General features: G+C 50.8%; 1 protein-coding gene across 7 annotated transcripts in view; it reads left to right on the forward strand.

Moving 5' to 3' along the window:
* MED12 (mediator complex subunit 12) overlaps positions 1-13,985 on the forward strand; it is an 820,436-nt gene that overhangs the window by 689,494 nt on the left and 116,957 nt on the right. For all 7 annotated transcript variants that reach the window (XM_086918278.1, XM_086918283.1, XM_086918279.1 and 4 more), the window contains exon 38: positions 2,689-2,888. In XM_086918278.1, the coding sequence (XP_086774404.1) occupies positions 2,689-2,888 (200 nt within the window). The remainder of the gene's footprint in view (positions 1-2,688; positions 2,889-13,985) is intronic.

Here is a 13,985-nt window from a genome sequence, read left to right on the forward strand (position 1 = left end):
GGAAGAACCTGAAATGATTGGAAAAGGATGAATATACAATGACACAAAAACAAGAAAAAAAGAATCTGAAGATGGCGCCCAAAGGTGGGATCTTCTGCAGGAAGCGTGCCGACGTCACAGGAAGGACACCAAAAGGTGGGACGTCGACGCCCACCAGGGCTACAGAAAAAGAGAAAAAAGACTACGATTCCGGACCCAACCACTAGACCGCGGAATAATGCACAGCATAGTGAATCCAGAAAGATCTTCAAGCTGAAAAACAACACCGACAGGTAAGAAACTATCCATTATCCTGTACAGCCTCTGTACCAAGTTCATAAATGTGTGCCACTATTTATTGAGTTCCTAGATAGGATTGCAAATTTATATGATAGGGCGAGAGGGCCATGTCCACAACCAAAAGATTGTCGATTGGGTGTCTTGCAGCCAATCAAGTGTCTTACTTAACCACATACTTTTAGATCGAATCCCAAGGACACATATCTGAAGTTTAGCTCTTATTTGTTTTTTTCTCATTAACAAAAAGGCAAAGGTATCCACACAGTTCCACGTCCCAAGTTAACCTCCAATCCGCACCACATAATTTGATATCAAACCACATAATTCAACTCAACAACACAATAACATAACACACCATATGCCACCACATACATGCATTCACCGCATATTCAGTTTTCTGGCTCTAACCTGCTGGTAATTTTGAACATTAATACTAGGGCACTGTTATCCAGTGCCACGTTTGTTGTATGACCTTAACAAATGTTGATATTGGCTTAACACCTGTTTAGCACGTGTAAGTTTCCTATAAGTCTATAGCATATGGTGCATAAGTACATCCATATCATGGAAAGTTACAGGCCACAGCTTTTGTCCCCCCTAGTCGGGCTCTTACCAAACCCAGTGAAAGAAAAGCTATGCATAGAACCAGTTCTGAGTGACCACAGAGGACGGGACTACTGAGTACTCTGGACAGACCCAGGGGTGGGCAAACAGGCTCTGCACAAGGGGAGAATAGTTTTCTCATCTTGGATGTTGAGGGTGAGGACCTCTGTAGGATTGTTTGCAGTGTGGCAAACAAGAAGGCATGGAAAAATGGATGGGGCTGCCCCCGGTAACTTCAACCCTACTGTTTATGGAGTGCCCAGAGGTCACCCCTCCCACTAGCTAGTGCCAAGCATAAATGTGGCATCCCCCTCTGAGCACTCTCTGGACCTGCAGAAGATCAGAAGAGGACGGGCCTGCTGTTTGTGAGCTGAGAGTAGCCATGAAGGCCTGGACCTGCTTCCCCTTGTACAGGACAAAGAAGTGGACTCCCAGAGTTGGTTTGCTGACCTTATGTGTGGCTCCAGGGACACAGCAAGCTGTAAAAGGCCTTTTCCTGGAAGCACCCAGCTGACCAGTCCTGGGATGGAATTTGCAATTAGTCTCTTCCTGACACCCTGAGAGTCTCTTGAGTGCCTACTCCTGTGGTTGTTTGGGCACAGGAAGAAAGTTTGGAAACTTTGAAATCTTTATCCTCCAGAGGTGTGGGGGGACCATCAATAAATGTTTCTGGCCAGCAGTTCCACGGCATCTGATTGAATTTCAGCTTTGCCCTAGTTAATACTGCCACCACAAAAATGAATAAGTCCCATTCTGCATTGAGGCTTAGAAAATGTTCAGCGTGAAATTTCCAAAGCTCCAGGGATCCAGTGGCAGTAACCTGCTTCAAGTATCTGTGCTTCAGTTCCTTGATGGTGGCTACAATTTCTGCCTTCAACTTTATTCTCAAAAAGTGACAAAGCCCCTTTGCACATTAATACTTAGAAACGTTTTGACTTACAGGCTTTCAAAGGGACCAATCCACTTGGTATATCTAACCAGGCCTCCTTGCGGTTGGCCTCAAATCGCACCTGGGCCCCAATCTACTGCATCTCAAGGGTATCATTGGAGCTTTTTGGCTCTATTTTTGCTTAAATCTGTAAAAATTCATGTCTCTTGTTCCCCATATTGAAACGTAGTTGTTTTGTTGAGATTTTACTCTTATGTGTTTCTCTTTTTTTTACAATTGGTTGTGGAATGTTTTTGTGTTTTCGTAACTGTTTCTACAGTGTGTGGAATGCGTTGATACTTTACACTGTGCCTTTGGTTTAAGCCTGACTGCTTCATGTCCCATTCGGGGATCGATCATAGGTTTGTTCAGTTTCATTTGTGTGACATTTAGCAGGTCCGCATAGTTGTCCATCTTGCAAAATGTAAATGTATTTTTAAAGGAAATATAAAAGTTACTTGAAATGTTATTGTAAGAGTTTCATGGTTTTGGGAGTGGGACATACACATGCAGCTTCCAGTGCCCAAGATTGTGCAGCAGGCACATGTGGAGTCCAGGGGAATCCTCACTCTCCTGTCAAGGCAGCAGTCACTCCCACTCACTCTCTAGCAGGTGGTAGCCTTATCCCTTGAGGTGGATGCTTGCCCTCAGATGAAAGTCCACTTTTCCCACACTATGATTCTAGGGTAATACTCCTGAGTGGATAGTTGTGTTTTTGACTTTAAATGGCAGTCACAGAGATTTCATCCCACTCTAAATAAGAGCAGCAAGATGTTTTCCTTATTGTTCTGTACTCTTTAAGAGCCAAGTGGCTTTGTTGTTTCGCTCTCTTGATTTGGGTTGATCTTGTCCCTCTCTGACTTTTCTTCTCACTCCAGGGGGTCCTCGTCTGGATACCACTTACAGACCAGTTCGTATGCCACCAGGGAAGATGGTGCCGAATCGGCCACCCTATACTGGAGTACTGCCTTCTGGGATGGGTGGCATGATGGGCCTTGAAACCGCGTACAAGCAACCAGTCTACAGGCAGCAGGCTCCTGTGCCGAATATACTGCGCCAGCAGCTGCAGGCCAAGCTGGTAAGATGCGCCTCTGCTTATGATCTCAGGACAGTGTGTGGGATAAGGGATGGGTGGTGTGCACTACTCTGATGCCTCTGCCACTGATGGAGACTCTCTGTTGCTTGACATGAGCCTCTGTTTAATCACTTATTTGAGTCACTCACATAGCTGGAGTCCATCCTCTGAGAACACCAAACCTGCAGTAACTCCATCACAGAAAGAAATGGGTTTTCACAACCAGAGCACTGGCAAATCACTTGCCGTGCCTTCAGACTAAGAAATGTGAATGTATAATATACTCTGCCCAGAACACCACTCAAGGACAAGAGTCTGTTTTGGTGGGTTTGTCGTACTTCCATATGAGCTCACTCTGCTGGAACCTTGGCTGTCCTAGTATAGAGCATGGCCTCTTCATCACATGGGGAACCAGGTTCAGCCTTCATGATCAGTCCACCAGACCACTCTCCTGAGAGAGCACATTTCCATGCTAGGTGGACCATAGTGGTTGCAAATGTGGGTTAACCTTGAAGGCCTCCCCACTACAACCTCTATTGAAGCTCACCTCGAGTCTTTTGGCCAGGCCTACGAAGCAGCACACCCTAGAGTAACAGTGACTGTCATTGAGGTCACAGGACCCTTGAGCAGGGAGCCTCTAAGGCGGTGTGACCGGTGAGATCGCAATGAGCGCTGACTTCGGGTGGGGGCGTTATGTTTGCGAGTATATTATGTTTCTAAAAGCACTTGCATCCTTCCTGGCCTCCAGCAATTTTCGGCAACAATAAAAATGTCATGATAACTCCAGTGATTAATGTTCTCCCTAGAGAGAGATGGAGTTTTGTCAAGTGGAAGTTTTGACTTGTGCAAGTTTGGACTTGTGGAAAGGTAGCGCAGAGGGTTAATGTGCCTGCTACAAATATCTGAAAGAAACACGTTAGTTAGATTCCTTACCTTATAATATCCCCAGGCGTCAGTCTGGATCCGGAAAGTTTTCGCCAGTATTACCCCTGCGCGTCGGTAGGCGTCGTGATCGCTGGGATGACGTCGTCGGAGTACTTAAATGCCGCCCTCGCGCCCTGACGTCAGTTCTTCTTTTATCCGTGCCAGCAAGCGCAGATCCGGGAAGAGCTAGTACCCTTAGTCACTTTTTGACTAACATTTTGGTCTATTTTGACTATCTTTTTCGAGTCGAATCGACTCCTGGTAGGGATGCCTGGATTTAAACCGTGCGACGCCGGTCACCGACTGATGTCTGTGACCGACCCCCACTGCCGGTGTCTCTACTGTCTAGGGGCCGACCATGACAACAAATCGTGCCCCGACTGCCGGGCCTTGACCTCGAAAGCTAGGCGGGAGCGATCCCCTAAGCTTCTCACGCTCCGGCAGTCGGCTCCGCGCCGCTCGAGGTCCTGGTTGAGGAGGAAGTCATGGGACTGGTTGCGGAGCCGCAGCCATCGCCGCTCGTCGAGCCATCACCACTCGTCGGCTTTAAGTCCTCCTGTAAGTCGAGGAATGGGAAGAAGTCCTCGAAGAGGCGACAACGCTCTTCTGACTCCCCTAGCCGGTCGTGCGACTCGGCCGAGGATTCGGGTGGCACCACCCGCGCGGCTCCGCCGGAGCCACAGGCGTCGCATCCAGCTCCACACCCTCCGGTCCCTGGGCTCAATGCGACGCCGGGCGCGATTAAAGACTTCCTCGTGGCCATGAGGACTCTCTTTCCGCCCTTGAGACCCGCTGGCGCGCCTTTGGGCCCCGCAAATCCGACTGGGGGTCCTAGCGTGCCGGCGTCGTCGGCGACTTCGATCCCGGCGCCGCAGGACTCTCACAACTCCTCCGCTGACGCCGACCCCTACGGTGCCACTCCCGGCGCCGTCCTCTGACAACACCGTCCCCGGTTTCAGCCCCGGTCTGGATCCGACGTCAGAACGGCACCACTCTGCGCCGTCTCCGGCGTCGATGGGTGAGGCCTTCACCTACGACCTGGCTCCGTCCTTTATGCCTGTATATCAGGACTATGATGAAGGGGAGGACTGGGAGGGGTCTGAGGACCCTCTGGCACAACAGTGCCAGTTTAGTTAGGACTGGGCAGGTGAGCTGGGGGGGCGGGGGGGCAGTGGTCTTGACACATTGCCTGACACTGGTTTCATCTCTCCTCCCTTTGTGGCTACGGAGGAGGGTGCTACATATGGTGTGGTGTTGTGCAGGGCAGCCAAGGCCTTCGCTCTTAAGCTCCCTGCTGGCGCCGTGAGGACTAATCTCCTCACCGAGGTGCTTCAACCGCCAGTAAGCTCTTCGGAGCCCATGCTGCTGTTCAGTGAGGCCCTTTTGGACGTTCTGATGGGCACTTGGTCCAAGCCCTCCACAGTGCCCCCTGTGGATCGGAACGTGGCCCGATACCACCGCCTGGCTCCGGGCGACCCCTGCTTTCTGTCTGTACACCCTACCCCCGAGAGTCTGGTGATCCACTACGTCCCAGACCGCATACCCGACTGCTCCCCCGGATCGGGAATCCGAAAGGCTTGATCAGTTTGGGAAGAAACTGGTCTACTCAGTCAGTTTGGGATTGCGGTCCATTAATACCGCATGCCTTTAGGGCCATTACACCCACTCTCTGTGGGATACGGTGGCGGACGTGCTGCCTCAGTGTGCAGAGGAGGCCCAGGCACGACTCGTGCAGGCTCTTGCTGAGGGGCAGGACGCAGCACGGTATTCCATCAGATGTCGACTTGATACCACGGACTCGCTGGGCAGAGCGATTTCCACGACGGTGGCGATCCGTCGCCACGCCTGGCTGAGGTCCGCCAATTTTTCGGTGGATGTCCAGAACACGCTCATGTACATGCCCTTCGATGGCTGTCGCCTTTTTGGCGACAAAGCCGACAGTGTGCTTGAGCGTTTCGAGGACTCCAGGGCTACGGCCAAGTCCTTGGGCCTGTCGGGCCAGCGCCAGCAGACTTCTGCTTTTCGTCCCTTTTGTGGCTAAGGAAGGGGTGCCCCCACACGTTCGTCCAGCCACAGGCCGCAGAACCAACTTCAACACGGACGTGGTAACCGCAGTGGCGGTGCAGGGGGACAAAGGCCCGGTCAGTCCACATCCACTCCCGCAGCATCCTACTCAAAACCTTCCTAGTCCGAGCTTTCAGGCCCATTCAACGCCAGTAGGAAGCAGGGTTCGCCATCACCTACTCCACTGGCGTACCATCACTTCGGACAGGTGGGTGCTGCAAATCGTCCGAAGGGGCTACTCCCTCCCCTTCGAGGTGACCCCTCCAGCCATGCCACCGCAGTACCAGCGCATGTCGGGGGATCATTTGCAACTTCTGCAGGAGGAAGTTACGGCCCTCTTGGCCAAGGGAGCCATTAAGCGCATTCCAGGGCCAGAAGTAGGACGTGTTTACTACTCCCACTACTTGCTGGTTCCCAAGAAGGGCAAAGGGGACCGCGCCCTATCTTGGGCCTCCGGAGCGTCAACGGCGTCCTCCGGAAGGAGAAGTTCAATATGCTGACTTTAGCTCAGGTCCTGGCTGACCTGGACTCTGGAGACTGGATGGTTGCATTGGACTTGCATGACGCATATTTCCACATCCCAGTCCTGCCGGCCCACCGGCACTACCTGCGATTCACAGTAGGCCACGAGCACTTTACGTTTACCGTGCTCCCCTTCGGCCTCACCAGTGCCCCTTGGGTGTTCACGAAAGTGATGGGGGTGGTCGCAGCTCATCTGTGCAGATTAGGGGTGCCAGTCTTCCCTTATCTCGACAACTGGTTGTTGAAGGCGGGCTCGCCCCAGAAAGTTGTCTCCCACCTCCAGACTTCGGCCGATATCCTGCACTTCCTGGGGTTCTCCATCAACCTGCTGAAGTCACACCTGAGTCCCTCTCAGAAGCTCCTCTTCATCGGAGCAGTTCTGGACTCGGCGTAGTTTGGGGTTTTTCCTCCCGAGCAGCTGGTTCGGGATATTCAGGCTCTGATTCCGACCTTTCAGCCTTTATCCCTAGTTTCGTCAGGCTGACACTACGGCTCCTAGGGCTGATGGCCTCCTACATCCTGCTAGTACATCACGCCAGGTGGCGGATGCGGGCTCTGCAGTGGGACCTGAAGTTCCATTGGGCACACACCACTCCTGATCTCGGAGGGCACTGTGAATCAGTTGCAGTGGTGGCTCACGGACTGCCATTGGGCTAGTGGCAGATCCCTGTCCCTTCCCCAACGGGAGCACATAGTGGTGACGGATGCGCCCCTCCTGGGATGGGGGGACCACATGGGAGAGGCGGAGATCAGAGGCCTCTGGTCTCCGGCGGAGTCCCAGCTCCATATCAACCTACTGGAGCTGCGGGCGATCCGGCTTGCACTGAAGGCATTCCTTCCCTCTGTCCGGGGAAGTGTAGTGCAGGTGTTCACGGACAACAACACCGCCATGTGGTACTGCAACAAACAGGGCGGGTGGGGTAGTGGACCCTTTGTCAAAAGGCTCTGCGCATAGCTGGAGTGTAGGCCAGCAATCTTCAGTGGAAAAGGTGCTCGGGGTCAGGGCTACAAGTAACCCAAAGCACAGCCTCAAGGAACATCCAGAAGCTGATGCACTTGCAAATGTGCACGGTGTCCAGGGGTTCCGGTTCCACGGTACCCACGAGGGCTGCTGGTCTCAGCTTTGCTGGCGACTCAGATCGGCCTCTGGGTAGTCTGGAAATCCATCTTCTGTGTTGCAAATACTTCGGAGTCCTGCGGGAGCTTCGGAGATGTAAACCGGTCAGATGCGTCTTTGGTGCCTGCCACGCACGGGAGTAACTCCTTTACTCCATGGGCGATTCTTCAGTCAACCAGCGTCGTGCAGATCGTTGAAGTTGCAGGATTCAGTATCAGAGTTTTGTCCAGGGGCTCCTATCTTATAACCAAGGAAGGGGTGGGACAAACTCTGGGGACCCACCTATGGGAGGGTTTGGAAAGAGGGGTGGCTACACCCATTTCCTTTGTCCAGTTTTGTGCCAGAGCACAGGCTGGTAGCCCCTGCAAGTGGGCTATGCACAGGGACACCAAATGTGCCCCCAGTGCTGACTTCAAAGCACTTTTGGAGTCCACCCACCCAGCCCCAATACACTAAAGCCTGTCTGGGAGGTGGTGACACCTCCCTGTGACAGGAAAACTATTGTCCAGGCCTCCCCTGCCGGAGTTTCGTCTAGCAGCTGGAGGCCAGACTTGTGTCTGTGGCATCCATTTTGAGATGCCAGGGTTCTTTTAAACTGTTACTGGGTGTACCGGTGTGTACATGTCTCTCCCTGTCGAAGGGTGGAATCTTCAGGACTTGTGGGGGGTATGATTCCAAAGTGTTTGACACCAAACACAACATGCTTCCTTGCAGCCACTCCAAAGTTAGCATTTACCGCGAGGGTATAATGCACTTAAGAGTATATGGTCTGGCTGCATCACAGAACAACACCAGAGAATAGATTATGAAGGCTGCAGAGGGGCCCTGCTCATGCACCGGCACCCTCTCACACAAAACCCAGCACCCTGCCTTTAGGCCTGCCATAGGGGTGACTAATTGGTTTATGTGTGTAATTATTTAAGGTAGATATAGGGAACCGATATATAAGTAAGGGGTGCTTACACCACCTTACCCAGTCTTCAGTAGTAGTCATGTGGTGTTATTTTGGAAGGTTTCCCAGGGGTGACATAATACATGCTTCAGCCCCTAGTATGCCTCTAGGGGACCTATGCCCTTTGTACCTAAGGTACCATATATTCGGGACTGATAAGGGTACCCCAGTAACCAAACTGGAGTGTATCTAAAGTACATGGAATCATTTTAGAGAGGATGCAGCTAGGCTGGGGTCCTGGATAGCAGTACCCCAACCAGACTAAAGTCGAAAAACAGTGAAACACCAGCAAAAAGTGGGGGTAACTGTAAGAAGCAGATCCTACTCTCCTACAAATTACACCTCAGAATTCTCCACAATCTCAACATGATGATGATGATCTTGATGAAGACGGTACACATTTACCTGCAGACCCATGGTTAGATTATTCTATTAATCACTCAACAGATAACAACCCAGATCTTTACCCTGCCAAGCCATTGCCCCCAGATGACACAGTACCTTACCAAGAACTCCTTGCCAGGACAGCACAGTATCATGGGGAGACCCTACACAAAGAGGCATTAGAGGAAGGTTTTGTGTTTGAAACCTTAGGGTCCACACACACGTTGTCGCAAATACTTCCTATACATAAGGGCATGATGAGACGCGCAGATAACCTTTTTAAGGATGCTGGACGTGCTTGCATATTCACTCCTAGAGTTCATAAAAAATATAAGGCCTCCCAGACTGATCCAGTGTTTATCAAGGTGCAATTACTGTTAGATTCACTAGTTGTAGCTAATGCTCGTAAAAGTGCTGATTCCCAAGCATCTGGGGACACTCCTGTAGGAAGCTGGCTCTCTATCGACTATACCAAAGTAAGGTATAGTGTGCACAGAGTCCAGCGGAACCACAGGTTTTATGGACTCCCTCAATCAGCAAATGAATTCACACTTAAAGACTGAACTTCAGACCAATTGGTTTTGTATAAAAATATTATTTTAGTATTTTCTAGAACCAAGCAAGCCTGGCACAGGTAAGTTTATAAATACTTTGCAGTAAATATACAGGTTAAAAAAAAGGTAAATTGACTTTGATGGTTACAGTTTGAATTACTGGTAATGCAATACTGTGAAATGCTGTACATATACTTTGTATAGACTTTGCAAATAAAATTACAGGTAAGTTACTTTTACATTACTTTTTAGATTACTTTTTCTACTCTGTGTGATATTCCTAGACATCACACTGGGACGTTTCCTAGAGAAAAAGTAAGTAAAATCAGTTTTGCACAATTGTTATTTTTCAAGTTTCCATTCAAATCAACTTCACACTTAGAACATTTTTCAGAGAAAAACAGTCAATAAGTTCCTACGGAGAGAAATGAAGTTAACAGTTACCAGGTAAGTAATCAGTCTTTGGAGTTGAGCTTCTGGGGTTAGAACAGGGGTTCCCCCAGGGTCAAGGATGCACTCTCGTTACACCCTCATCGGCACTAGGGTGGCCGGGTGCAGAGTGCTGAGGCCCAATGTTTTCCAATGAGGGATAAGGGGCCTCCGGTTGGTGGCTGCAGCGAGCAGGCCACAAGATTGTGGGAGCCAAGCTCCTGGTGTTAGGCAGAGGGCAAAGGGGGATCCGGTTTAGCACACAAAGTGCACCCGCAGCGGCGGCTGGGTGCAGGGCGCTGGTTTGGCGTTGGGTGCCCTGTTGTTTTCCAATGGGGATTTTTGTTTTTGGCTTTTAGTTTGTGTCTGTCCAGGAAGACTTCCGGGAGGAACCAACAGCTGGGCAGGTAAGTTGGAGGGTTTGGAGACATAGGTGCACCTCTGATTCCTTTCTCCAGGTCGTAGGGCCGCAGAATGCAGAGATGTCTTTTGAGGACGGATTTCACCTTACTGGGCCACTCGCGGTTGGGGGGGTCTCCGTGCAGAGGCTGCAGGCGACGTTGGGGAGTCCTGGAGGTGTCAACCCACGGTGAACTCAGACCCTGGAGTGCTGTGGGACCTCTCTGGGACCGGTGGGCCACTTGAACTTGGGCTGTAGGCGACGGGTGCAGTGGTGGTTCCAGGCGTCTGGTTTCTTTTTCCTCAGAAGGCTCGGAGTCTTTGTTTGGTGTTTTTTTTTTTTTAACAGAGCTGCTGTTCACAGGAGATCCGGTCTTTGTTGAAGGCAGTCAGTCCTCCCCGGATTCTGGAGGTCACTGACTGCAGGACAAGACCATTTTTGGCACAGGATCTCCGGAAACTGCAGATTGGCAGGTTGTTCACTGCAGTCGCCTCTGCTGGGTGTCTTCTTTCATTCCTTTTTCTTCTTAGGTTGCAGGAATCTGCTTTCTTGGTTCAGGGCTGACCCCTAAATACTGTATTTAGTCGGCGTTTTAGGGGTCTTTAGGTCAGTAGCCAACAGGCTACTGACCTTAGGTGATTGTGTGCTCACCCCACGTGGGGGAGTGAGCACAATCCCTAATCCTGATTGGGGAGTGCCTGCCATCTGCAAGATGGCGAGCAGTGAAGAGAGGGCTTAACCTCTCCTCCCCCACCTGAGGGGTGGAGTTGGCAGAAGTGGACACACCTTTTGGGCTGGCTAGTTTTTCCCGTCTTCCTGACGAAAAGGAGGGGAGACAGGAAGGGGGCCTGTTCCTGCTAGAAGAAGAGGCTGGGGGTCGCATTACAAAGGCTGCCAGGCCTTTGTAGCTCCCCTGCCACAGATGGCTCTTGTTGACCTGGGGGAGGTGTGAACACCTCTGTCCAGGAAAGGCTTTGTTCCTGGGCTCAGGGAGTGAAGGCTCCCACTCTAGGGGTCCAGAAAAATGTCTCGCGGTGACAGGCTGGTGTGTACCAGTCCGGGAACCCACCAGAGGCTGGTCGTTTTTCTGGGGGCATCTCTAAGATGCCCTCTGTGTTCATTTTTCATTAAATCTCACACTGGCATCAGTGTGGGTTCAATGTGCTCAGAAGTTTGATACAAACTTCTCAGTTTTTAGTGTAGCCATTGTGGTGCTGTGGAGTTCTTAATGACAAGCTCCCAGCACCATATACTCTTAATGGCAGCGCTGCACTTACAATGTCTAAGAATGGATGTAGACACTGTAGGGGTAGAGGGCTCATGCACTTGTACCCTCACACTCGTATAGGGCACCCAGCTAGAGAGGTGACTGATCTATGCCAGGGCAGTGGGTTGTAGGCATGGCACACAGGGATGTGTGCCATGTCTACTCTTCACTTTGTTCTGCAGCACAACACGCTTTCAAAGGCAGTGTGTGAGTGTCAGGGTGCAGGGCCTCTAAGGGTGGCACAATAAGTGCTGCAGCCCTTCGAGGTCTTCCCTGGTCACAGTGCCCTGGGTACCGGTGGTACCATTTCCCAGGGGCTGACCTGAGGCCAGAGATGCCAATTGGGTTAGGTTTGGAGAAAGAACACAGGCCCTGGGAACCTGATTGGAAGGGACCCAGGGGGCTGTCTGTGCCCGTTCTCTGCCGGCTGCCAGGAAATGCTGCCCGTTCCCCAGTAGGTACGACCTATGCCTAGGATGTGCCATTCGAGAGAGAGAGCTTGTTGCAATGGGGATCTGTGGCACCTTGTCCGGGGGAGAGGCGGGGGGGGGGGGGGAAGATATGACCCGCTATTTGTGGAGAGACTCCCAGACTGGAGTTGCCTTTATTGCAGTTGGACAACAACGCACATGGCGAATAATTCATGCACCTCGCATGCTGGCGCGGTGGGAGTTGGAAGAGAGTCTGCTGGGATAAAGACTCAGCCTGCAGGGGACCCAGCAGCATCCGTTCAGGGGCTCTATCTCAATGTTAGATCTATCCCCAGACACATGGCTGAAATTTGGGATTTGGTACATGACGCAAAGCCGGATATCTGTCTTTTCAGCGAAACCTGGCTGAATAACGATGCCACGCCGGCACTGGCAATAGCTTTCCCAGCGGACTATTCGGTTGTGCGCCTAGACAGATCTGGGAAGAGGGATGGAGGGCTGGCGATTGCCACGCGGCCCCCTTATCACATTAAGTGTATTGGTACTGTCTCTAACCCCAATTTAGAATTGTTGATCTTTAAATTACATTAAGGCCTTAAGACTGAATGGACGGGAGCCCTAGTATACCATCCTCCAGGAGGAATTAAGAGAGACTTTTGTACAGCACTATTAGAGAGGCTGGCCCCTTTTACGCTGCAAACGGATAAGTTCTTACTTGTAGGGGATTTAACCATCACTTGGAGGCACTTGCCAATGTAGATTATGCCTGCCTGCCTGCTTGCAGCAATGACATTTCTTGATCTCTCCTTTAGAATGGATAGTCCAACCCACTTGGCGGGCCATATATTGGACACCATCTTTTCGAATATCCTAGACCTAACAGTTGAACCGCCTCAGAGGGTTGGCTGGACGGACCATTCAGTTTTGAGTTTCTCCTGAGCCCACCCAAAATCTTGTGGTCTTCCGCAACCACGCAAGGATCTCTGCAGAACCTGAAAAAAGGTGACATCCCCGGTCTTTAGCATGGCTTGTACCCCTCCAGTTTTCACATACTGCAATGACTGTGATCTGGCCTTAGAAACATTTGAGGTCTCTATTACAGTGGCTCTTGACTGTGGCACCATTGAAGTTGGTAAAAATACAGACCCTGGCTGCCCCGGCTCTGTGGTACTCTGATACACTTAAAAGGGAAAAGGCCCTCTGTAGGGTAAAAGAGAGGAAATGGAGAAAGTCAAAATCCGAGAAAGATGAACAATGCTACCGAGAGGCCCATAGAACTTATTTAAATAGCTGTAATGTAGCCAGGAAAACTTATTTAGGCTCTCGCATTATCGGAGCCAAGGACTCCTCGCGCAAGCTTTTTGCCATTCTGAAGGAGTTCACAAATCCAAGGGCAAACAACCCACTTCCGCCATCGACGCATGAACTATGCAATCATTTAGAGACACATTTTACTAATAAAATTGATACAATCTATCACTCCTTCGGGCCTGAGGAGGATGCTCATGAGAGAGCCCCTTTCCAGGAAAATCTTGGTTCCCCGATATTAGAATGCTTTCCGATCATCACCGGCGAACAGGTAGGCGCCCTTCTAGCTCAGGCAAAATCAGGGTCTGTTTTAGACCCGGCACCTCCGGCGGTTATATCCGAATTAGCCCCGGTCATAGCAGATTCACTGATAGAGATATGCAATATCTCATTAGCTACTGCAACCTTCCCACGTAAATAGAGGAACGCACGTATTCAGCCTCTGCTTAAAAATACCTTAGCAGATCTAATTGAATGACTACTGTATTCCTCTTATATTTGCCTCCTTCTCTGGCGCCGAAGAAATTCCCTTGGGGATGATTTGTGCGCCTTATAAATGAGTCAAATAAAATAAACATCAGTCAAAGTGCATCAGTAGTCTGGCAAAACCCACTTTCCTATAGCTCCTCCTCCGGGTAAAGAGTCCAAGTTAATTGATGCTTCTGTCCAGCGCGTACGGCTCAAGCTGCGAATCACTGGCGCATTGCAAATACGCAAGTCCTTTTAGCCAGATACGTCAGGGCTCACT

Source organism: Lissotriton vulgaris, chromosome 4_1 (genome assembly GCF_964263255.1).
Source record: "Lissotriton vulgaris chromosome 4_1, aLisVul1.2, whole genome shotgun sequence".
Lineage (NCBI taxonomy): Eukaryota > Metazoa > Chordata > Amphibia > Caudata > Salamandridae > Lissotriton > Lissotriton vulgaris.